The sequence below is a fragment of the Carex rostrata genome, chromosome 25 (genome assembly GCF_964058835.1).
Source record: "Carex rostrata chromosome 25, lpCarRost1.2, whole genome shotgun sequence".
Classification (NCBI taxonomy): domain Eukaryota; kingdom Viridiplantae; phylum Streptophyta; class Magnoliopsida; order Poales; family Cyperaceae; genus Carex; species Carex rostrata.
Genome location: NC_135942.1, coordinates 7,306,960 through 7,331,138, shown reverse-complemented (window position 1 = coordinate 7,331,138; position 24,179 = coordinate 7,306,960). Strand labels below are relative to the sequence as shown.

The 24,179-nt window shown below is 32.4% G+C and overlaps 3 protein-coding genes and 1 long non-coding RNA gene across 5 annotated transcripts in view; 3 read left to right on the top strand and 1 right to left on the bottom strand.

Moving 5' to 3' along the window:
* The window catches only part of LOC144543802 (uncharacterized), a 45,777-nt gene extending 23,634 nt beyond the window's left edge, over nt 1-22,143 (top strand). Inside the window, exons 1-3 of one of the 2 annotated variants that reach the window (XM_078292211.1) lie at nt 20,038-20,359; nt 20,821-21,032; nt 21,145-22,143. In XM_078292211.1, the coding sequence (XP_078148337.1) occupies nt 20,264-20,359; nt 20,821-21,032; nt 21,145-21,721 (885 nt within the window). In that variant the 5' untranslated portion in view covers nt 20,038-20,263 and the 3' untranslated portion in view covers nt 21,722-22,143. Of the gene's footprint in view, nt 1-20,037; nt 20,360-20,820; nt 21,033-21,144 lie in introns of those variants that run through there. The other variant, XM_078292210.1, reaches the window with a different exon arrangement.
* LOC144543884 (uncharacterized) lies at nt 6,124-9,153 on the top strand. Its single transcript, XM_078292336.1, has 5 exons — nt 6,124-6,200; nt 6,294-6,639; nt 6,746-7,813; nt 8,228-8,720; nt 8,832-9,153. The coding sequence occupies exons 1-4, from the start codon at nt 6,124-6,126 to the stop codon at nt 8,291-8,293; spliced, it is 1,557 nt and encodes a 518-aa protein (XP_078148462.1). The 3' UTR covers nt 8,294-8,720; nt 8,832-9,153.
* Nucleotides 14,599-16,030, top strand: LOC144543803 (protein VASCULATURE COMPLEXITY AND CONNECTIVITY-like). Its single transcript, XM_078292212.1, has 3 exons — nt 14,599-14,735; nt 15,264-15,478; nt 15,573-16,030. The coding sequence occupies exons 1-3, from the start codon at nt 14,640-14,642 to the stop codon at nt 15,940-15,942; spliced, it is 681 nt and encodes a 226-aa protein (XP_078148338.1). The 5' UTR covers nt 14,599-14,639; the 3' UTR covers nt 15,943-16,030.
* On the bottom strand, nt 15,716-21,547 carry LOC144543804 (uncharacterized). The gene is made up of 2 exons (XR_013508080.1): nt 21,417-21,547; nt 15,716-15,901 (listed from the first exon to the last, which is right to left on the bottom strand). It is a non-coding gene; the product is annotated as an uncharacterized LOC144543804 (long non-coding RNA).
* Nucleotides 22,144-24,179: the final 2,036 nt, after the last annotated feature.

Below are 24,179 nucleotides of genomic sequence, written 5' to 3'. Positions count from 1 at the left end.
CTCGAAAAAAATGACACTTAATATCTCATAAGCTGATTTCCATGGAAGATAGGACTCACATCAAATTGTTCAGTCAATTAAATTTTGGTGCGTCTGAAATTAGAGAATTTATTGCTGACAAGTCTGAGGGGGTAAAGAAAACCTCCATTTCAACAAAAAAAAATGTTAGCAATCACATTACAAGGGTGAAAAGAAGTCTAGTTTGAGTTGATGTGAATGCGATGTTAGACTTCTTTAGACTTAGACAACAAACATATACTGAATTTTTCTTTAAAGTCGAACCGAATGAAGATAATGTTGCCAAAAACATATGTATTTTAAGTGAGGCTATGGTAATATGCATTTTATAGATTGACTTGTATTATAAACTCATATTTTTTTATTTTTAAAATTCAAACAATCGATTTAAATAGTTAAACAAAATTCCATATGAAAATATGCTTGAAGACCAAATTTTATATATTTTAGAATTTTTTTACTAATTTTTTAGATAACAATCACTTCTTTTGAAATGTTTTGAATTTTCATATCAAGTGATTTTATTCCTATCTAATAGTACAAAAAATTTAATAAAATATACATTTGATTTGCAGGCGTATTTATATATGAATATCATGTTGAATGGTTCAGATCGACTGTTTAAACTTTAAAAATAAAAATATCAATTCATAATACAAGCCAGTAATATGCATACTACTATAGCCTCAATCATATATTTACCCCTCTCTCTCTGCATTAATGTGTTAGTTTCCATGTAACTTTAAGATTTATAAGTGAGAAATTTTTCAGTACACCATTTTTAGAGAAGTAATTAACTTATAAAATTGAGTTTGACTATTAGATAAATTAAATATAATATAAAAAGTAAATATAATTAATTTTACATTTTTAGTAAGAATTTTATTATTTAGATTGTAAAATTGAATGATTATTGAAATATTGATTCTAACACTTAAATAGAATGGAAAAGGGAAATATTTCATGTGTTTAGCATACTTGATTCTCGCTGTATATAAATGTTGTTGTATATGTATAATTCTAATAGAGTTTGGCTAGTATAACATCAATGTCATTTCAACCTATATAACACCAACTTTAAAACCTATTAAATCGACTTCAAACGGTGAATCCAAACAGTTCAAACCGATCTACTTCATTAGTTGTGCGTTTACATGCAAAATTTATAACTTTTTGAATTTATTTAGTATTAAGTCAAGTGGTCAAATATGTGAGTTTTTAAATTAATTTTAATACATTAATTTTTTAATATTTTTGCCGCTTGATTTGCTACTAAAATAACTCGAAAATATAAAAAAATTGTATGTAAATGCATCACTCATAATGTAAATCAGTTTGAACGGTTTGGATTAGTCGTTCGAAGTCGATTTGATAGGTTTTAGAGTTTGTGTTATATAGGCTGAAATGACACTGATGTTATATTAGCAAAACTCATTATAATAATATCCTAGTAAAAAAAGGTTTCTCGTCAAATTACAATTGCCTGGTCGAATAAATAATGATTTCTACTGTATAGTGTCTGTTGCAAATGTAGAAATATTACAAGAGGAGTAAAGTTAGGGTGTACATAGAGGATTTGGTGAGCACAACTTTAAAAGTCTATTGGATTGGCTTCAAACCGTTGAAATCCATCTACCTCATGAGTGATGCATGTACATAGAGGATTTTAGAAGTTTTGAGTTCATTTAGTACAAAGTCAAGCGGTAAAAAAAATGATAAGTTATTTTATAAATTATTTTATGTATTCATTTTTTATACTAAATGATAAATGGATCTCAACGGTTTGAACCCAATCCGATAAACTTTTGGAGTTGTGCTCACTAAATCTTCTTGGTGAGCACAACTCTTCTGCAAAATCTCATACAAAATAACATATTTTCACACACACACACACACACAGAATAACAAATAACATGACATATTAAATGACATCCACACATATATAACATTCCTTAAATGAAATACATACATACATATATATATATATATATATATATAGAGTACGGCTAACGCGCTTCCTCTAGCATATGGGCCGAAATGCTTCCGGTGGAAAGTTGAAATTTCAAAATTCAAAAAGTCGATCTGAACCGTTCATCTTCTTCTCCATATTAATATCTGCTTGGAGACCAAATTTTACATTTTTCTGAATTTTTTTACTATTTATTAAGCCACTTTGAAAATTGCTGATCCAACGGTGGCTTACCAAACAGTAAAAATCAGAAGCTACCGTTGGATCAGCGATTTTCAAAATGGCTTAATAAATAGTAAAAAATTTCAGAAAAATGTAAAATTTGGTCTCCAAGCAGATATTAATATGGAGAAGAAGATGAACGGTGCAGATCGACTTTTTGAATTTTGAAATTTCAACTTTCCACCGGAAGCATTTCGGTCCATATGCTAGAGGAAGCGCGTTAGCCGTACTCTATATATATATATATATATATATATATATATATATATATATATGGAATATGCTAGCATGCTATGCATAGCATAGAGTCCCTCCATGCAACGCCTTGGATTTTGACTTTTCAAAATCCTAACGGTCGATCCGAACCGTTCATCTTGTTCTCCATATTAATATGTATTTGGAGACTAATTTTTTTTACTATTTCTTTAGATTTATTAAAAATCGCTGTTTTTTTATGGTCCAGATTGACTGAAAACAGAAATTTTCAATAAATCTAAAGAAATAGTAAAAAAATTCCAAAAAATGTAAAATTTGGTCCCTAAACACATATTAATATGGAGAACAAGATGAACGGTTCGGATCGACCGTTAGGATTTTGAAAAGTCAAAATCCAAGCCGTTGCACGGAGGGGCTCTATGCTATGCATAGCATGCTAGCATATTCATATATATATATATGGTAAGGCTAAGGTGCTATGGGTTGCATAGAGACCTACGGTGCTATAGCTCAATATTTGAGTTTTTAAAATCCAAACGGTCGATCCGAACCGTTCATCTTGTTCTCCATATTAATATGTGTTTGGAGACCAAATTTTACATTTTTTGGAAATGTTTTACTATTTTTTTAGATAGGTAGAAAATCAGTTGATCTAAAAAATTTTGCATCATTCAGATATTTTATTTTCTACCTATCTAAAAAAATAGTAAAAAAATTTCAAAAAATGTAAAATTTGGTCTCCAAACACATATTAATACGGAGAACAAGACGAATGGTTTGGGATCGACCGTTTGAATTTTGAAAACTCGAATATTGAGTCGTAGCACCATAGGTCTCTATGCAACCCATAGGACCTTAGCCTTACCCTATATATATATATATATATATATATATAGAGAGAGAGAGAGAGAGAGAGAGAGAGTAAGGCTACGCTACTTCGCGAATTAAACGGGTTGTTTTAATTCGCGCTCATATCTCTAGTTTCGAAGTCCAAATAGCCGATCCAAACCGTTAGATGTTTAATCTATATTAAAATGTGCTTGGAGACCAAATTTTACATTTTTTGGAAGTTTTTACTATTTATTAAAATGGTTTGAAAATCGTTGTTTTTTAATGGTGCAGAATTTTAATAGAAACAGTAATTTTCAAACCATCTTAATAAATAATAAAAAATTTCCAAAAAATGTAAAATTTGGTCTCCAAGCACATTTTAATATAGATTAAACATCTAACAGTTTCGATCGGCTATTTGGCCTTCAAAACTAGAGATATGAACGCGAATTAAAACAGCTCTTTTAATTCGCGAAGTAGCGTAGCATTACTCTATATATATATATATATAGCGAGAGAGAGATGGGCTATGGTGCATTGCAATGCATGGAGGGGTTTGTGCATTGGACCATAAATCTAAAATTCAAAATCCAAATGACCGAACCAAACCGTTCATCTTGTTCTCCATATTAATATGTGCTTGGAGACCAAATTTTACATTTTTCTGAATTTTTTTACTATTTATTAAGTATTTTACAAAATTGTTGATCCAACGGTGGCTTAACAAAACAGTAAAATCAGCAGCCACCGTTGGATCAACAATTTTGTAAAATACTTAGTAAATAGTAAAAAAATTCAGAAAAATATAAAATTTGGTCTCCAAGCACATATTAATATGGAGAACAAGATGAACGGTTTGGATCGGCCATTTGGATTTTGAATTTTAGATTTATGGTCCAATGCACAAACCCCTCCATGCATTACAATGCACCATAGCCCATCTCTCTCTCTCTCTCTCTCTCTATATATATATATATATATATATATATATATATATATATATATATATATATAATCTTTTTGACATATTGTCATAAAAAAATTCATAAAAAATAATATATTAAATGAAAAATAACATTGCTTAAACGGTATAAAAATGAAAAAAAAATAAATAAAGACATGACCTATCTATTATCAATAAATCTAAAAGTTTTCAAATGATATTTAAGAAATGCAAATAAATGAGTACCAATCAGAAAAATAATACAATTTATATGTGACAAGTACGTGTCTAACAAATTTAGACTTATATATATAAAAAAATATCAAAAAGATGAATAAAATCAAAATAAGACAAATTATTTGGGGGGAATTTCATATATCCCCCTCAAAAACTTCAATATTACGTATTTCCCCCTCAAAAAACTATAATAACATATTTACCCTTCAAAAGATGAAAAACTCACATATTTACCCAAAATCACTAAACCAGTCAAATTTAATACTTAAAATTAAATAAACAATAGTAATTAATGAAATAGGACCATTTTACCCCTCTCTTCTTTCTATCTTCTCTCTACCCATCTGCTCCAATTTCTAGCGCCAAAACAGATGCTCACAAAATTTATGCCGCCAAATCCTTTCCCCTCTCTCTCGCTATAAATTTCTCTTCTCCTCTCACAGAAACTTCTTCTCCAAAGAAAATCTGGAGCCTCGCCCCTCTTGCATATGGCATCGTCGCCCCAATCTTCGCTTGTTCCGAGCCTCTATGATATAGCATCAGACTTGAACGGCCAATCTTTATTTGCTCCGTACAATACCGATTATGTAGACTTGGTTGCGAGCAATCCCTCGAGACCTAGATGGGAGAACATGCCTAATTCGCCTACTATCGAGTAAGTACTAATTTAGGTTTTCATTTCTCTGATAAGCGCCCTGTCCCTCTCTGATATCAGCATTTTTTTGTTATTTGAGTAATTTCATCAATTTCCCTTGTAGCCGTTGAAACTTAGTAAGTAATTTCATCTATTTTCCTTGTATCCCTTGTATCCGTTGAAACTTGACATGCATGAAATTTGGGGTCAAATTCAAACTGCAAGCAATTCTATGGGAGTATAATTGGCTAGTACTTCTTCGTAACTAAAAATAAAAACTGAGGAAAAAATCTGGAATTTGAGTCGCACATAAGGTGTTTGTGAAAATGTCCAATAGAAATTGTAATAAGAAGGGATTAGCATTACATTGGAAAATTAAATCCATACACTTGCAAAGGAGTACTTTTGGAGCACATGGGAATACCGCATCAATCTATGCTTCAGTGGGTTGGTATATAGAGAATGTACAGAATGTACTTCCAGTTTTATGAAGGTTTATGTAAAAAGAGGTATAAGATAGAAAAAAAAAACTTAGTTTTGCTTTGATTAAGCCTCAAACTGTAGTTTGAGATGGTGCAGTTATTCTTTCAAACTTCAAAGTGAATAACTTTGTCTTTTATACCAATTAATTCCATACACTTGCAAATTATCAAGTTTCTGGTTTTTATCAACGTAGATACCTATATATACAGGTTTATTGTCTTCTTTGAAATTTAGTTGTTGGTTCAAGTTTATTAAATCCATATACTCTGATGTTTATTGTTTTTGGTTATTTTTAGGCAAATTTCATCGAAGTATAAACTAAAATTGAAATATGGAGGTTTCTTTCGATCAATCAAGAACTCTTGTAGGAAAAGATATTGTTTTGGCTCTCAGAAAAGCATATATATGGAGAGTTGTTCGTACAATTTGAATGACCTAATTGACGAGGTGATGAAACATTATCCTTCAAAGAGCAATCTGGTTTTTACCTCACTTTTTGTCGACAAGTATGCCAACCAACAATCTTTCATTGAACTTAATTCTGACGACAACTTCAAGGTGATGCTTAGCATGTATGAGGAGGAGAAAGAAGTAACCATTTATGTGAGGGCTGAAAAAAATATCGATGGAAATGGATTACTGCAAAGGTAAGTGCATATTTTTTGTAAGGGCTGAAATCAATATATATAATTATGCATTTTGTTGCACTACTAAATTGTAGGTGCATATTTTTTGTACAGTGAACAACATGAAGTTTTCAACGAGACACATGGAGATGATGATTCAGACTATTGCCCCTCTGAAGAAAGCTATCATAGCCGTTATAGTACTGATAGTGAAAATGAGTTGCCTAATTACGAAGGTGAAACTTGTGAAGATAGCAAGAAAAATTCAACCATAAAAGTAAACTCAAAGTTTCCAAATGTGGTTGCATTTAGAAGGGATCTAAATCATCATGCATTGATGAATGAGTTCCAGTACTTTATTGAGAAAAGTGAGCCGACACGATTTACAGCAAGATGTTTAAGTAGAGAGTGTGAATGGCGGATTCATGCCTCTATCCTACAAGATGGTGTTACTTTTGAAGTAAGTACTTAATGTATCAAATTTTCATATTTTTTGTACTGTGGATGTTTTTTTTTTTTTTGTGACTAATATTATTTTTCAATCTCTTGTTTTTTCATTTGCATAGGTTAGAAGATTGATTGATAAACATTCATGTACACAAAGCAACAAATGTGGTAATAAGTTTGCCACTCAAGGATGGATTGCTAGTGTAGTTGTTGATAAGTTAAAATCTGATGGGGATGTCTCTGTTGCCGAGCTCAAAAGATGGCTAATGAAGAATTACAATGTTGACGTGCCTTACATGAGAGTTTTTAGAGGAAAAGAGCAAGCTTATACCGATATGTATGGTAAGTGGGAGGACTCTTTTATGAAGATGGATGATTTCAAAGAGGAACTGCAACGAAGAAATCCAGAAAGTGTCGTGGACATTGACTTTGAGACAAAAGATGGCAAGAAGCATTTTCAACGATTTTTTATTTCACTAGCAGCTTGCTCCAAGGGATTTCTATTGGGTTGTCGACCTTACCTTGGCCTTGATGCTTGTCATCTAAAAGGAAAGTTCAATGGTGTCTTAGCGGCAGCCACGGGCATTGATGGTAACAATTGCATGTATCCAATAGCTTACGGCGTGCTTGAATCGGAGAATACAGAATCATGGACATGGTTTCTTAGGGCACTACAAAGAGCTATTGGAACACCAAATGGTCTTGTTATCTCATCTGACATGCAAAAAGGGTTAGAAGCAGCTATCAGATTAGTTTATCCTAGTGTCGAGCACAGAGAATGCATGAGGCACTTGTACAGCAATTTCAAGAAACAATTTCGTGGTGATTTCTTCAGAAATAACATGTGGGATGCAGCAAAAACCTATTGTCTGAGTGAGTATGACAGATTACTAGATGAAATCGCTAAAAAGCGGTCAGATGCAATTATATTTCTTAATGAGAACCACAAGAAGATATGGAGTCGAAGCAAGTTTGGTACAACAGCGAAGTGTGATTACATTACTAACAATATCTCTGAAACATTTAATTCTTGGATAGGTGAAGTGCGATACCAACCTGTGCTAGATCTCCTTGATGCCATTAGAGAAAGAATTATGGTATTGTTTGATAAGAAGAGAAGAATTGTGAGAAAATGGAAGGGCTTGTTAGTTCCTACAGCTCAAGATTACCTTAATAAAATCACCAAGGTACGTATAAGGATCTGTACCCGAACAAAATACTAAACTGTTGACCATAATTTAGAAAGGCTTGCACCAAAAAGAAAATATTAGATTGCTGATTAGGCTTTACATGTACCAGCAGGGTCATTTTGGCAATAAGTGTTATGTGAATTGGTAAAAGAAAATAGATATAATTACACGTTCCAGAGACAGAATTGGTAAAAGAAAAGTATGATTTTGGCAATAAGTGCTATGTGAATGCTCCTTGCACTAGAAGGGCTTATACCAGAAATTATTGACCAGAAAAAGTACTAAACTTTAGAAGGGCTTGTACCAAAATTTCAATTGTTGGGTTTAGAAGTACTAAACCGCATCTTAGTAACACTTATAAGATCAGTATTTTTTTTTCTATTTTAATGCAGAACTTAAGTGAATATGAAGTTTGTAGGAGTAGTGACAACCGAGCTGAAGTCAAGTATAAAGGGAAACGTTGGGAGGTTATTTTAGATGAGAAAAAATGCTCATGTCGGGTTTGGCAAGTTAGAGGTCTTCCATGTGCGCATGCAACAGCCTTTATTGCTTTCACAAGGGATGTTAATTGGGAGAAGTATGTGGATCCATACTTCACAATCGAGAAATGCAAAGCCGCTTATGCCATAGAAATTGCTCCAATGCCTGGAAAGGATCAATGGGTGCATGGAGGAGCAGAGGAGGAGAAGATATATCCACCTACTATCAAACGTCCGCCTGGACGGCCTAAAAAGTGCAGATTTGTTCCATCTGACGAACCGAAGAGAAAACACAAGTGTCGGCGTTGTGGTATGTACGGTCATCATCAAAAGACCTGTAAGAACCCGGCACCTCTCGTGACTACATCTCAAGTATCTGAATTTGGTGACTCTCAAAATACATCTCAACCATCAACTAGTAAAAGGTTATCAAACGTGTCTATATTCTCATTTGGTTAAATTTTAGAAATTAAATCTCAGTATTTATGGATGCTATTATAGTTTTGTAAATATTGACAATATTTTTTTTTAATTAGGGGACAAGGAAAGAATTCACAAGCACGTCGGAGTAAGAAGTCAAAGCCGTGTGATGTCATGAGTTGATGATGTTTGATTGTTTAATAGTTGTGATGTCTACTAATTTTGATTGTGATTATAATTGCCAATACTTGCATTTTGTATGTTTAAAACTTGCTGGTATTGCAATGATGCTTTTGGAACGTACGTAGTAGTAGATACTTTTAGGTTATTTTACTTTTTGCTACTTTGAAATAGCTTATGGTTGGTTATATGAAATGTTATATGAAATCTACTAAAATATAGTTTATAAGAAATTGGTTGTTTTGACTTATATATGTTGAAAAGAAATGTGTTGTGTTGTATTTTATATGTATATTGTTTACTGGTATAGCTTGAAAAAAAAAATAGCCATTTTCAGATTTATTTCCTAAGCATATTCAGTTTACAAGCCACTGAGTTGACTCGGACTCAACTATTTGTATAGGCATTTATTTCCTAAGCATTTTCAGATTCTATTTGTATAGGCAGAGTTGACTCGGACTCAACTCCACTGAGTTTACAAGCCATGCATATTCAGTCATCGTCATCTAGTTTTTTTTATTAAAATTCATTTTGGCGCATCTGTTTTGGCATTAGAAATTGGAGCATTGTTTTGGCGCTAGAAATTGGAGCAGATGGGTAGAGAGAAGATAGAAAGAAGAGGGGTAAAATGGTCCTATTTCATTAATTACTATTGTTTATTTAATTTTAAGTATTAAATTTGACTGGTTTAGTGATTTTGGGTAAATATGTGAGTTTTTCATCTTTTGAAGGGTAAATATGTTATTATAGTTTTTTGAGGGGGGAATACGTAATATTGAAGTTTTTGAGGGGGATATATGAAATTCCCCCAATTATTTGATTGGAGAGCTGATATTCAATTTAAAATTTCATCTTTTAATTACAGTTGTTAACGGATCAGGACATCTACGTGCTTCATATAAGAATGGAGATATTTTTCTATATGCTAAAGACTAAGACTTTATATATATGTCTGAATTTTCATTTTACTTGTGTTTATAAATTATTTAAAATTTTCTCATTTTCCAACGTAATTTTCTAAATATTAGCTTCACTAAATATTGGGATGGTTAAAAAGAAGAGGAGGGTTCAAATGCCTCCATTTTTTGTGTCTCTATCATATCTTCATTTTTAAACTTTAATAACTCAAAATTTAAATCTTAAAATTCAAAATAAAACCGTTGAATATGAACTACTTCATTTTATCTATGCACGTGTAAAAAATTATGGCATTTCAATTTTTTTTTTGGTTTTCATCTTGAGCTTGTAAAAATATATACTAATGTAGATAATTTCTAGACGTTGATTTTTAACTTATTGATTCACATAAAAGTAAAATCAAAATTTGATAATTTTTTATGGGCACATAGAAAAAATAACATAGATCACATTTAACAGTTTTATTTTGACGTTTAAGTTTTAAACTTTGAATTATTTAAACTTTTAATAAAAAAAGAGGTATGATGGAGGCAAAAAAAATGAAGCCATTTGAACCGTTCTCTAAAAAGAATACTATCATATAAAAATGTTCTTTATATTTGCCAGCAATATATAATCAACTAGCTCTTTTTTCCTCAACACATACATGGAAACTGTGGAACTATGAATTATTTGTCATCTCTATTCCTCGAACAAGAGAGATCTAAATTACACGCAAAGTTGCAACTTGCTATCACGTTGTTATTACAAATTGAAGATATACTACTTACCTTTTCATGTTTGGGGCAAATAGAATTTTGTAATATTACAAGTCTACGCCCGCGGTCAATGCGGTATTGTCTGACCTGGAATGATCGACTTAAAAGGTTGACTTGAGCGGTTTCTCTCGGAAACCCATGTGCGTGTGCGGGCGATCACTTTCCCAAATTCCAATTGTGTTGACCCTAATCTTGCGCCACCATTTGCTGCTCTAACTCTAACTCAAACTCTAACCAATCATCCCTATCCAATCAATCTACACGATAATCACTGTCGTCTGAATTTTTTTGTAAACCCAAGTAAAAAAAGAGTTAACAAAAGAACTTGATTGCGTTCTAGAAAAAAAAAACACTTAAAGTACAAATATTAACCACAGAAAAAAAAACCCTCGGTACGCATTACACATTAAATTCCCAAAAACAACAAATTCAATATGTGTGCAGGTGTGTGTGTTTACGTTGGGAGATTTTATAATATATATGTTGTACTATCAATTTCAGAATTAAGGAACCAATAAATTCTGGCACGTACTAATATGATTTCAAATTAAGCTGAATGCAAAGATTAATAATTAGCTATTAGCTGGGAGCCAGGCTGCCTAATTAATTAAGTTTCATCCATCGTTCTAAGTCAACTTGACTTGAGACTTCAAAACCCTAATAGCTAGCTAGCTAAGGTTCATAATTAATTAATTCATTAGAACTCGCCCACTTGACTTGTTTATTTACTTTTTCGATTTGTTAGTTTTCTTAATTTTTATTTAGCTCACTGTTTTTAACAAATTATCTTTCATTTATTTTTCTTAACACGCATTCACTTGATCTGATCCGCGTTGCTATATACTTGATTTATGATCAAAAAGAAGTCTAACATTATATTTCAGATATTATGTTCCTTGTGGCCAAGATAAATTTTAGCTCTTTCCATTCAATTTTGTACTTAGTAATGAAGTATACATACATCAGGGCTTAGAAACTAATAAGACAAATATATAGAGGTTGGCTAAGATCAAAGTGGTAGTTCCTGAGCTTTGGTGCTACCAATTCGTTTTTCAATTTTCAAAGTTCAAAACGTCGATCCGAACCGTTCAAGTTGTTCTCCGTATTAAATTGTGCTTGGAGACCAAATTTTACATTTTTCTGAATTTTTTTACTATTTATTAAGCTACTTTGAAAACAGCTGATCCAACGGTGGCTTCTGATTTTACTGTTTTGTTTACCCACCGTTGGATCAGCGATTTTCAAAGTGGCTTAATAAATAGTAAAAAAATTCAGAAAAATGTAAAATTTGGCCTCCAAGCACAATTTAATATGGAGAACAACTTGAACAGTTCGGATCGATGTTTTGAACTTTCAAAATTGAAAAACAAATTGGTAGCACCAAAGCTCAGGAACTACCACTTTGATCTTAGCCAACTTTTGAATATTTTATATGGTGAGCAGCAACAGAGTCGGAAAATAAAATAGAATGGGGTAATATTTTCAGAGTATGATATAAATTGTATAATTATTGTAAATACAAATAGAATGGAAGAACACGTTTGAAGTGTTTGACTATTTGAATTTCAAATTTTCAAAAAACACACTTGATATAACAAGGTTCATGCCTGTGTCGATATCGGTATATTAGTTAATCCCTCTCTCTTGGTATATATATTGCCTACAAATGCTGGACGTGTTCAAAAGTTTTACTATGAATAAAAAGATATTTTAATTATACCTGCTACTTTATATAATAAATATAACTATTTATTTATTTACTTACTATGTAATTATAACTTAAATGATGGGATTGTAAAATTTGAATTGCTGGAGAGTATTCCGGGCCGCCGCAAAGTATATATGGTTCGACTCTAGTTGTATTTAATCATGCTTTGAATATAGCCGTTGTAGATGAGAAGAAATTTACAAGTTGTCAACTTGTCATCATGTATACCTTGTCTTGTACTGTACTTGATCATAAATGCATAGTTTTAAAAAAATGAGGACAGCCTGTAAACTCGCTCAATGGTCCATAGATCGATATAAGAAAAATAAGGTGCATGGGATAATTAATATCGCTGACTTGACCACCAATAAACACAACAAGAATGAGACACTTTTCGCGAGGATAATAAAGTGATTTTTTGTGACGAACTACTCTTATTGTTCAGATTTTTTTTTTTGAGATGATACTTTTCGCAAGAAAGTACCGTCATAAATACGTTTTTGTTCTCGCGAAAAGTATTTACTTTGTTGTAGTGAAAGAAAAATTATTGCTCATTTTATTCTGAGAACAAGTGCAAATTAATTAAGAGTTGGATAATACTTCTATCATATCTTTATTTTTAATTTTTTAATAATAAAATTTTTAAATGTAATGTAATGTCAAAATAAAATTGTTAGCTTAGCTAGATGTGATCTATATTATTTTCTCTCCATGCATAAAATAATTATATCATTTTTTAATTATTTTTATATGAATCAATAAGTTCAAAATCAATGTCTAGAATTTATATTCATATCAGTGTATTTTTGCAAGCTCTTGATACCAATCAAAACAAAGTCGAAATATATATCTTAATCTTTTATATGTTAGACAAAATGATATAGATCAAGTATAACAGTTTTATTTTGATTTTATAGTTTTAAATTTTAAATTATCACAAAATAGAATCATAATGGAGACAAAAAATAAAGGTATTTTGAATCTTTCTCATTTTAATCATGGATGCATGTTAAACATTTTTTTCAAGAGGTAATTATTATTAAATAGTTTTTTGTAAAATGCCAATCCGGATTTTTGGATAAGTATCAACTATGTATGAATGTACGAGTACAGTTATAGTGACGACATAAAAATGCAAATATGAATTGTTTAAGGCAAATATTAACCATGTATGAGTTTGCACTTTTTGCTTAGTGACGACATAAACATATAACTTTTGGCTGACTAGTGCGAGGGAAGCTGCCTCCGCGAGCCACAGCCTTAATTTCCCAGAAATATAATTCTTAGTGCTTCTTTTATTGCTGAGGGGAGTGATATATATTTTGAGATCAACAATTAGATCATTGAAGAAAAAAAAAATTCTCTTCATACCCAATTTACTTTTCTTTAGAATCTCTTAATTATGGTAAGAACTAAAAAGTTATTAAATATTATTGAAAGAGAATGAAATAATTTTAGCTTCTTGCCACTTTTTAACTTTATGTATAAACTTTAGATGTAAATAGTAAAAAAAAAAAAAAATCTATGTTAAAAGTATGACTTTATTTATGAAATTTAGATGTAAAAGTTTAACCTCACATAACGAATTTTATTGATATCTTACAACAATAATAGTTTATGTTTTAATACTAGTTAAACATTTTTTCTTGAACTCCAGTAATATATTGCCGCCCAAACTTACAAAATTAGAAAAGAGTTTTTACAAAATAAAATATTTTTGTTAATGTCACAAGGTCTTTACTTTACTTTCTTTTTAACAATGCACATACTTATCAATTTCTAAATAGGAAGATATTAATTAAGAATAAATTTGATATAATAACATTAAAAAATCTTTTCATTGAGCACAACTCTCAAATAGCAGTGTAAAAATAATAATAAATGAACTCATGCTTTTATTCTCTTTCAAATAGCATTTAATATTTTTTTTTTTGTGTATTTGATACAATTTTAAATTTTTAATTAAGCTTCTACCTAATTAAGTTCTTTTTGGAGAAGAGTAAATCGAGTATATGGAGTGATAAAATTTTGTCTCTCTGCCCAGTAGTCTAATGATCAAAATAGCGCCTCCATATTGCTTAGAGCATTATATTAATTATTAGTTATTATATATGTCAAGTATTTCTTTCTTTATTTATTCTAGCAAGGTTATACCAACTTGGCAACTTCTTCGCATTAGCCTAGCTATATATATAGCCCTTTCATTTGACGTATAAGAGATACTTCGAGAGAGACAAAAACAAGTCTATTCAACCCTCGCTCAACCGAGAGATATAAAGAGAGAGAGAGTGAAAGATCAGATCCATTACCAAGCTTTTCAAAAAGAGAGAGAGAGAGAGAGAGAGATCTAAGGAGAGATTATGAATAAACAAGTACTATATGTGTCTCTGGTTTGTGGATTCCTCGGTTTGCTCTCTATCATTCTAGGTTTCACAGCCGAGGTTACTAAGATCAAAGTAAGTGCTAACTTGTACTTGATAAAAATATATATATATATATATATATATGATGTTCCATCTGCATATGCATATATATGTTTGATTTGTGCAATTTCTAGGAACGTAAGTGCATGCTTATTTAATTTCCAACATCTGCAACTGTGTTGCGTCTAGCCTTTCTTTCCATTTTTGTTCTACAGGGCTAAATTTGCAGCTATGTCCTATATTATCCTCTCTTTTTTTGTTTTGGAGAAAGATATTATCCAAAAATTAAATTGTAATGTAAACAAATGAATATAAATTAATGCAGATTAAACTTTCCTTAATTTGTCTTAGCTAGGAATGCTGCCAAATAGAAGGCAAAACTTTAAAGCATTTGGGAATTTCCTGAGTTCTGGATGTATAATTTTCTCTTATATATATTCAAAACTAAGCATACACATATGCTGCTGCCTGTCAATTTGTTATGTAGAAATACAAGAAAAAATACTAAACTTTTTATAACAATAATATTAATTTGTACTGTCTATATATGTTGCATCGTAGGACACGGACGTATACATTAATATTTACAATGAATGCTATTACCCGAGCAGCCCGGCTTTTGGGACTGCAATAGTGGCTATGCTGTTACTTGTATTGGCCCAGATACTCGTCACTGTCTTTGGCGGATGTTGTGGCTGCTGCAAAAAAGATCCAAACGCGCCAGTCGTTCTTGGTACCAAGCGAACATTGGCCATCGTCTTTGTTGTAATTTCTTGGTAAGTCAAAATTAAGGCTCCGGTCCCTATGATAATAAAAATAATTATTATAATAAGCGGTTTCATACATAACATCACAATTAATTACATGCAGGATCACATTTGCTATATCGGTGATACTGTTTATCTTAGGTGCGATGAGGAATGGCACAGGTAACCATACAGAAAGCCTTGACAACTGCTATGTTGTAAAGCCTGGTATTTTCGCTGGTGCAGCTATATGCGCTCTCTTTACCATGACCTTCTCAATTACTTCATACATCCTATTAAGCCCCTCCATCGATGCTGCGGGTAAACCCACTGGTGTGCAATATGCCAATGGAATTGCTATGGGTACTCCACAATTTCCCCATACGTCTCAACAACAATATCAAGATCCAGGAATGGGTGGGACCCAGTATCCAGAACCTGGTGTGGGTGGAACTCAGTACCCACCTCCAGGCACCAATTACAGTACTGTTTAAGAAGCTCAAATCTTCCTCCTACTTTACATCAACCAATTAACGTCTATACTTTGGATATTCCATATGCATGTGGTAGTGTTGAGCCAAGGTGAAAATTTTATTTTTTTTCTTAGGTGGGTGGGATAAGGGCTCACTATAGTTAATTTGAATGTTTCCATCTTTATGGAATTGGAAGTTTCACTTTAATTTTTTCTTTGTTGTGCCTTTTGTTATTGTTTCTCAATGCTATATCAAAAACCTGTATTCCTGTTTTAATTTTTACATAATACTAGTTTCATTAAATTTTAATAGTTCGTTGTTCGACGAATGGATGTGATTTGACTTTTGAGAGGATATATCTCAAACGAATAACAATGTGCATCATTCTATATCTACATTAATTATTTCTCTGCTACTAATATTTTACTTCAATTTTATTTAATATATACTTTGGATCAAATAATTTAGAATCTCCCTAGCTAAATTAATTAAACCCAACTTAATTCACCAACGGAGGAGTAAGTCATGCACGTTAAATTCTCTCGTTTTGGTTAAAGTCTTCAATTTTATTATAAAATAATGGTTTGCGTAAGCGTAAGAAGTAAGAACCACCACAAATAAATTCTGCCACTAATGATTTCAAAGCTGAATGCAATTAAGATTAATGATCAGCTAGGCTTGTGGGCTTTTTCTGAATTGTACGGCAAAACAAACAGCTAGCATGGGTTTAATTTCCTCTTCCAACAAAATGAGACGACTTGAAAGGTTGACTTGAGTGGTTTATCTCGTCAGCTAGGGGTGTCAATGACACCTTTATAATTATCTATCCGACTCTGTACCGTATTTAATAAAGTAGGTATAAATAATTATTTTTTCATTAACTATATATCATATATAGGTATGAGTAAAGATTTTTTTTATTAATTTAATAGATAAAAAATAAAAGTAAAACTATTTTGTATCCATTATAATTATATAAAATAAGATTATGTGATAATATTTGAGCAATAATTAGTGATGGTGAAATTTTCTATGATAATGTTTGAACAATAATTAGTTATGTACTTTTGTTTTTTGGTGTATGTTTTTTATTATAAGAAAAATGTTAAACATATTAATATTATTTGCATGTTTTGTTATTTAGTTAAATTATTGAATTTGTCTAAAGTGATATTCATATTTTTGGATTCTCTTACTTCATAAAAAAAAAAAAAAACAATTTAGTTGGAATCGATTGTATATTTGTTTTTCTTTATATTAATAATGTGATTGTATATGTGTTAAATGAATGAATTCTATTTTTTTAAATATAATAAAACTAATAATTATATTATTATTCGTTATTCATCTATCGATATCGGCATTTTGTTACCTAATAATTTTAATAGGTAAAAGTAGGATAGAATAAGATTTATTATTAATAGGTAAAGGTGAGAATACCCTAAGCTTGCTCTAGCATTTTTTTTTTTATATATATAAATTATTTGCTCTAGCATTTGCTGCTCTAAAGAATCATCCCAATCCAATCAAAGCAGAGGAAAAGCGCTGTGGTCCGCCAACACAGACACAGTCATAGAAAGATTATCCGAATTAAATCTTGGAAAACAACGAACTCTGCATGCATGTGTGGTGTATGTGCTTAGGTTGGGAGTTTTTATCGTCTACTGCGTCGGCAGTCGGCAGTCGGCACACTCGATCGCAAGTTTATAGAGGAACATTTTTTAATATGTGTACTTGCTATATATGAATTTCAAAACTACCAATCAACAGAGACAAATTTTGTCTAAAAAATTTGTTTCATTGAAGATTATTCGAATTCTGAGTTAGGTGGGTGCAAAGGGGTCATAACGGGTGGTTTGATGCTCAATCGGAACCGTCCGATCCACATTAAGATTTAAACGCATTTCATCAGACTAATTTTCAAAGTTGATTGTATGAATCTTAATGCGGGTCGTACGGCTTCAATCAGATATTATGTCCATTAGATCGATAGCAGTTGATTCCTATAATTAACGAATTACGAGCCATACTTTTTTTTAAATAAGTTTTTTTAAGTAAAAGTTAGAAGTAAAGCTACTTAACTATATATTTAGTATCCTTATTATTACAACAACAATAAATTTCAATTCATATTTCGAACACATATTTTTCACACAGAGGCCATTAATTTTACCTTTGCTAATAGATTCTATTATTTTTTTTTGGAACAAGTTAATATTTGCTATAATGATATGTTTCAATCTGACTGCATAGAGTGATAATTAGCTAATTAAGTGGAGCCAGCTGGCTGCCTAACTAATTAAGACCCACCACTACCCACGCGGAATTTGGAAAGATGCTTCTGTCCGTCAGTTTTTGATACAATTGGCCGCAGCTTTCTCTGACTAAATTATGTTTCATGCATATTTCCAAGTCAACTTGACTTGGGACTTGAACCCCTAATGGGGTTCATAATTAATTCTTCACCACTATCTTCGATCTACTTTACTAAAAAATTGATAAGAATGTTTCATGCTCTAACACACATTCACATCTCCCGATCCGTCTTGCTGCTATATACTAAATTTAAATAATATGATGTCAATGATTAAAAAAAAAATGTCTAATATTAGATTATATTTAAGGTATTCTGTTCCTTGTGCATGGCCAATTAGGCAGCTGGTTCCATCAGCTCTTTCCTTTCAGATTGAATTTAGTAATGAATTATACATGAATAAGTGCTTATAAGAAACTAATAAGACAATGTACTTTAGAGTATTTGATATGGTGAGCAGGAAAGGAGTCATAAAATAAAATAGGGTGGGGCAACATTTCAGAGTATGACATTATTGTATAATTATTTAAAACACAAACATATTTTTATTTTATTTTTATGAAAAAAATGACAAAAAATGTATATATTGAAACAATTTTTATTTTCTTGCTAAATATGCTTGTATGCTTAAATTGAATCAGGAATAGGGTAAGCACTTTTCCTAAGTCGATGTAGCTCCGCCGCTAATAGCTAGTGATGAGTTTATGTAAAAAAAATTCTTAATGTATCAAGGATACCAATATGAAATGAAATATCATTAGTTTAGTAAGTAAATATATACATGAATTAATAAGAGATATTTTAATTATGGTGTGAACATATATAGCCGTTGTATATGAGAAGGAATTTAAAAGTCGTCGTCCACTTGTGATCATCATGTGTAACTTGTCTATACTCGAACATAATTTCATAATTTAAATTAAAAAAAAAAAAGCACAGCCACATAAATTCGCTCAAATATGGTCCAATAGATATAAGAAAAATAAGGTGTGATTTATATCGCTGATTTGACAACCATATAGAAATGATACGCCATTCATTTTGTTAAAAACCAATTTAATGCTAATTTTATTCTGGAAACAAGTGCTAATTATTTAATTAATCATGTTAAACATTTTTAAGAGGTAATTATTAAGAAATGTTAAACATTTTAAGAGGTAATTATTAAAAAATGTTAAGCATATTTAAGAGGAAATTTTATTCTGGGAACAAGTGCTAATTGTTAAACATTTTTAAGAGGTAATTATTATTAAATATTTTTTTTTTATAAAAATGTCAATCCTGATTTAGATAAGTATCAACTATATATATATAAATTTGAATTGTACAAATATCAATTGTTTTAGGCCAGTATAACCATATATGAATTTGCATTTTTGACATAAGCATAGCTTTTGGCTGAAGAGTGTGCAGGAAACAAATCTGCTGCGATTCTAGTGAGTTAACGGTAATTCTGAAATCCCTGCTCTTTTAAATCCACTCGTTAAAATGTTTCGAGATGCATGTACAAAAAAATTCTTGAAAATAGTTACTTCGAAATTCGTTCCTGAAAAATAATTAACGGCTAGATTCAGAGAAAGCAGGAATTTTAAGATCACTGTTCACTCACGGAGGATTTGGATTGAGGATTGCAGTTGATTTGTTTCCGAAGAGTGCAAGGTAAACTACCTAGCTGAGCAAGAACCTGAACCTTCCCAGAAATTGTAACGGCAACACGTACATACAAACATGTCGTTGTCGATGTCCCATTAATTCTCTTAATTCCTTTTTATTGCTTAACAGCATTCTATATATATATATATATATATATGACAACTTCTTTGCATTAGCCAACCTAGCATTTCATTTGACATATATAAGAGATACTTCAAAAGAGGCAAAAACAAGTCTATTAAACCTTGCTCAACCGAGAGAGAGAGAGAGAGAGGCCGCTGTCAAGTTTTTAAAAATAAAACAGAGAGAGAAAGAGAGATTTAGGGAGTACTTGGCACCTGTTGCTTAAGGTTTAAAAATAAACAGAGAGAGATCATGGAAAAACAAGTGCTATATGTGTCTCTGGTTTCAGGATTCCTTGGTTTGCTCAGTGTCATTCTAGGTTTCACAGCTGAGGCTACTAAGATCACTGTAAGTGCTAACTTGATGAAAATATATATTTATGATGTTCTATCTGGATCTGTTTTATTAGGGAAATTTCTACTAGCGTTCTCATTTTCCAACATCAATCTGCACGTACCGGTGTTGCATCAGGCCGGCCTTTTTTTCGATTTTTGTTCAACAGTGCTAAATATGCAGCTATTTCATACATTATCCAAAAAAATAAAATTTAATGAAAACAAATGGATTCAAATTCAGATTAAAATTTCCTTTGGCTACAGCTAAGAAACCTGCCAAATAGAAAAAAAGAAAACAAAATTTTGAGCATTTGGGAATTTCTTGAGTTCTGGATATATATATTTTCTCTTGTATTAATTCAAAATTATGCATGCATCCACATATGCTGCTACCTGCCAATTTGTTATGTAGAAATGCTACAATTTTTTTTTTTTTATAACAATATTAATTGTACTGTCTATGCTGCATCGTAGGCAACGGATATATACATTGGTGTCTATCATTGCTATTACCCGAGCAGCCCGGCTTTCGGGACTGCAATAGCGGCAGTGCTATTACTTGTATTGGCCCAGATCCTCGTCACTGCCTTTGGCGGATGTTGTGGCTGCTGCAAAAAAGATCCTACCGCACCAGTTGTTCTTGGTACCAAGCGAACATTGGCCCTCGTCTTTGTTGTAATTTCTTGGTAAGTTAATTAGCTCATCTTACAATATCAGCTGCAGCACTTAAAAAAGGCTCCTTATGATAATAAAAATAATATAATTATAATAAGCTGTTTCATACATCACAACATGCAGGATCACATTTGCAATATCCGTGATATTGTTTATCTTAGGTGCGGAAAATAATGGCACAGGTAACCAAACAACAAGCCTTGACAATGGCTACTGCTATACTGTAAAGCCTGGTATTTTCGCTGGTGCAGCTATATGCGCTCTCTTTACCATGACCTTCTCAATTACTTCATACATCCTCTTAAACCCCGCCATCGATCCTGCAAGTAAACCCACTGGTGTGCAATATGCCAATGGAATTGCTATGGCAACTCCCCAATTTTCCCATATTCAACAACAGTATCCAGTTCCCGGTGTGGGTGGGACCCAGTATCCAGATCCCGGTGTGGGTGGGACCCAGTATCCAGAACCCGGTGTGGGTGGGACCCAGTATCCAGTTCCCGGTGTGGGTGGGACCCAGTATCCAGTTCCCGGTGTGGGTGGAACTGGCCAGTATCCAGAACCCGGTGTGGGTGGGACCCAGTATCCAGATCCCGGTGTGGGTGGAACTGGCCAGTATCCAGAACCCGGTGTGGGTGGGACCCAGTATCCGGCCCCGGGCGTTGGTGGGACCGAGTACCCACCTCCAGGCACCAATTAATTACAGTACTGTTTAAGAAGCTCAAATCGTCGTCCTACTTTTCATCAACAACCGTCTATACTTTGGATATTACATATGCATGTGGGTAGTGTTGACTGTTGAGCCAAGGTTGTGCGTGCCTGGTGAAATTGTTTTTTTTTTCTTTGGCGAGATAATTAGCACTCACTATAGTTTGAATGTTTCCATCTTTATGGAATTGGAAGTTTCACTTTTTTTTTCTTTGTTGTCCCTTTTGTTATTCTTTCTCAATTAAGAGTGTGATGTAAAACAACTTGGCTGCATCTGCCAAGCCGTTTCAAAAGAAAAAAGAGTATGCTTGGAGTGTTTCATATGCAGGCATTAGAGCTGAACTACCTTCTCTCAATTGTTTGTGAGTTCGAACTAGTATAGATTTATGGTAATGGACATGGATTATTGTCGTAGGGCTACTGAACTTGGCACATAATTTTGTAAATTTATCTATTAATGGATTACTGTTCGGCATAAGACCAATAAGATTTTAAGGCGTTTTTGCTTCACCAAAAATGCATTAATTCTTTCAGTTATTATCTGTTTTACTATAATACTATTACTACTTCCAGGATTGTCTTGTCAAATAAATCTGCATACTCAATACAAGCAGAAGGATGATGTCAGTGGTCAGGGTTAGAACTGCTACAATTTAATTTGTTTAGTATCATGCTTATCTTCTCCCTGCGTAGAAGCAACTGAAGAAAGGCGATCGATTAAGGTTGATGGATTGCAAAAGGCTGTAGTATGCATATATACTTCATATCAAACTGCTTGTCATACCCTACAAGTGACCAATCCATCAACCTTAATCAATGCACAGCACTGCTATGGCCCTCTATAGCAACAATATCAATACAGCTATGGGTCCGCTCCTGCCTGAATGGACGCCTACAGGGTCAATGAGCTCTCGCGCCTCCTTCCATAAACCTCTAACTAATTCCTCCATCACAGTTCATAACTCGGTTGATTTTACCGTTCGTCAGGGTTTAATGTTGTCTTAATTCCCTTTTCTAAATTGAGCCCGTTGGCGGAGTCCAGAGTGCTAGGATTGTGGGCTTTTCTCAATTGTACGGCAAAACTGATATGGTTTTTCCTCTTGCTGTAACAAGGACCAACTTCCAACAAACTGAGAACGAATTTTATTTCTCTCTCTCGGCCCATCAACAAATGGAGCTGCGAGTATCCATACATAAATCATTAGGGAACGGGGAGCATCCGTCTGATTGGCTTCCTAATTTGTACGAACCGTTTTGATATTCATATGGATCAAAAAACCAATTGAACGGTTACGAGCGGACATCGAACAAATTTGAATTAAATGAAAGGTCAAGCTATGTTAATCTTGGCCGGGTCTCAAACTGATGCTGCACCTAATTGCATCTTATCTCCATTATTATATTTTTTTTTTTTTTTGAAAAATAGTGATATTACTACCGATTTCATAGAAATCAAGCATACCTGATATGGTACCTAAAATAGGTACCAAAATCAAATATGAACAGTCTTACATCAAGTCACCATCTACAAATATAAAAGCATACAAGTAGAGATAGTACCACAGCAAAAGCTAAATTGGAAACAAAATGAATACTAAGCAAAATAAAAGTCTCAAAAAGCAATCATATCCTAGGAAACTAGTAATCCAATAAATCCTCATCTGACATCTCGTCTCCAGACATATGATCTGGGGGGTTGCCGGCTCCAAGAGCTTGGGTGGACTCCTCTTCCTCCTCCAGTATCTGATCTGGAAGGTCCCTAACATCACATGGAAGCATTATACTTAATTTTAAGTATGAATTGTTAGAACTAAACTTACACCAAAAAGTAGCTAAAGAGATTATCTTAAACCCTAATGATTTAGCATAAATGAGAGTAGTATTATCATTAAAAATAACTCTATTTCTTTCTAACCATACATTCCATAAGATAGCTCCCCTTAACAATTCTACAAGGAGTCTATCCTTTAAGGAAATAGAACCATCAAGTAACCATAAATCATCTAAAGAATTACATGTAAAGGGGAATGAATTGTATGTTGCAATCCAATTCCATATCAAGCATACATATGAACAATGTATAAATAAATGGTCAGCGCTCTCATGTTGGTCACAAAATGCACAAGTAAGATCTCCATTATTATATTAAGCACACAGGTGTCTAGATCTGTCAACAACTATGATTAAAAGATGAAATTTCGAATTAAATTTCAGTCTCCTAATTAAATAATTTATTTTCTTTTGATTAAATGTATCTTTCTTACGTATAGAAGTCCAAATTTAGTTAGAATGTACTCAGTACACATACTACATATTCATTCTTTCAGGTTTACTAAGAAACTGGAATTAATTCTTTCTTTTTTACGATATATAACAATTAAAATTGAATACACTCCGGCTTTTAGAATGGCTTTTAGAATGTCAATCATATTTGCAAGTGAAGTATTACA

Excerpts from the sequence above, each read along its gene's own strand:
- LOC144543803 (XM_078292212.1), top strand. The coding sequence starts at position 14,640 with ATGAATAAACAAGTACTATATGTGTCTCTGGTTTGTGGATTCCTCGGT. Across the intron at positions 14,736-15,263 it reads CCGAGGTTACTAAGATCAAA|GACACGGACGTATACATTAA; the intron begins GTAAGTGCTAAC and ends GTTGCATCGTAG. Across the intron at positions 15,479-15,572 it reads GTCTTTGTTGTAATTTCTTG|GATCACATTTGCTATATCGG; the intron begins GTAAGTCAAAAT and ends AATTACATGCAG.
- LOC144543884 (XM_078292336.1), top strand. The coding sequence starts at position 6,124 with ATGTATGAGGAGGAGAAAGAAGTAACCATTTATGTGAGGGCTGAAAAA. Across the intron at positions 6,201-6,293 it reads GGAAATGGATTACTGCAAAG|TGAACAACATGAAGTTTTCA; the intron begins GTAAGTGCATAT and ends TTTTTTGTACAG. Across the intron at positions 6,640-6,745 it reads AAGATGGTGTTACTTTTGAA|GTTAGAAGATTGATTGATAA; the intron begins GTAAGTACTTAA and ends TCATTTGCATAG.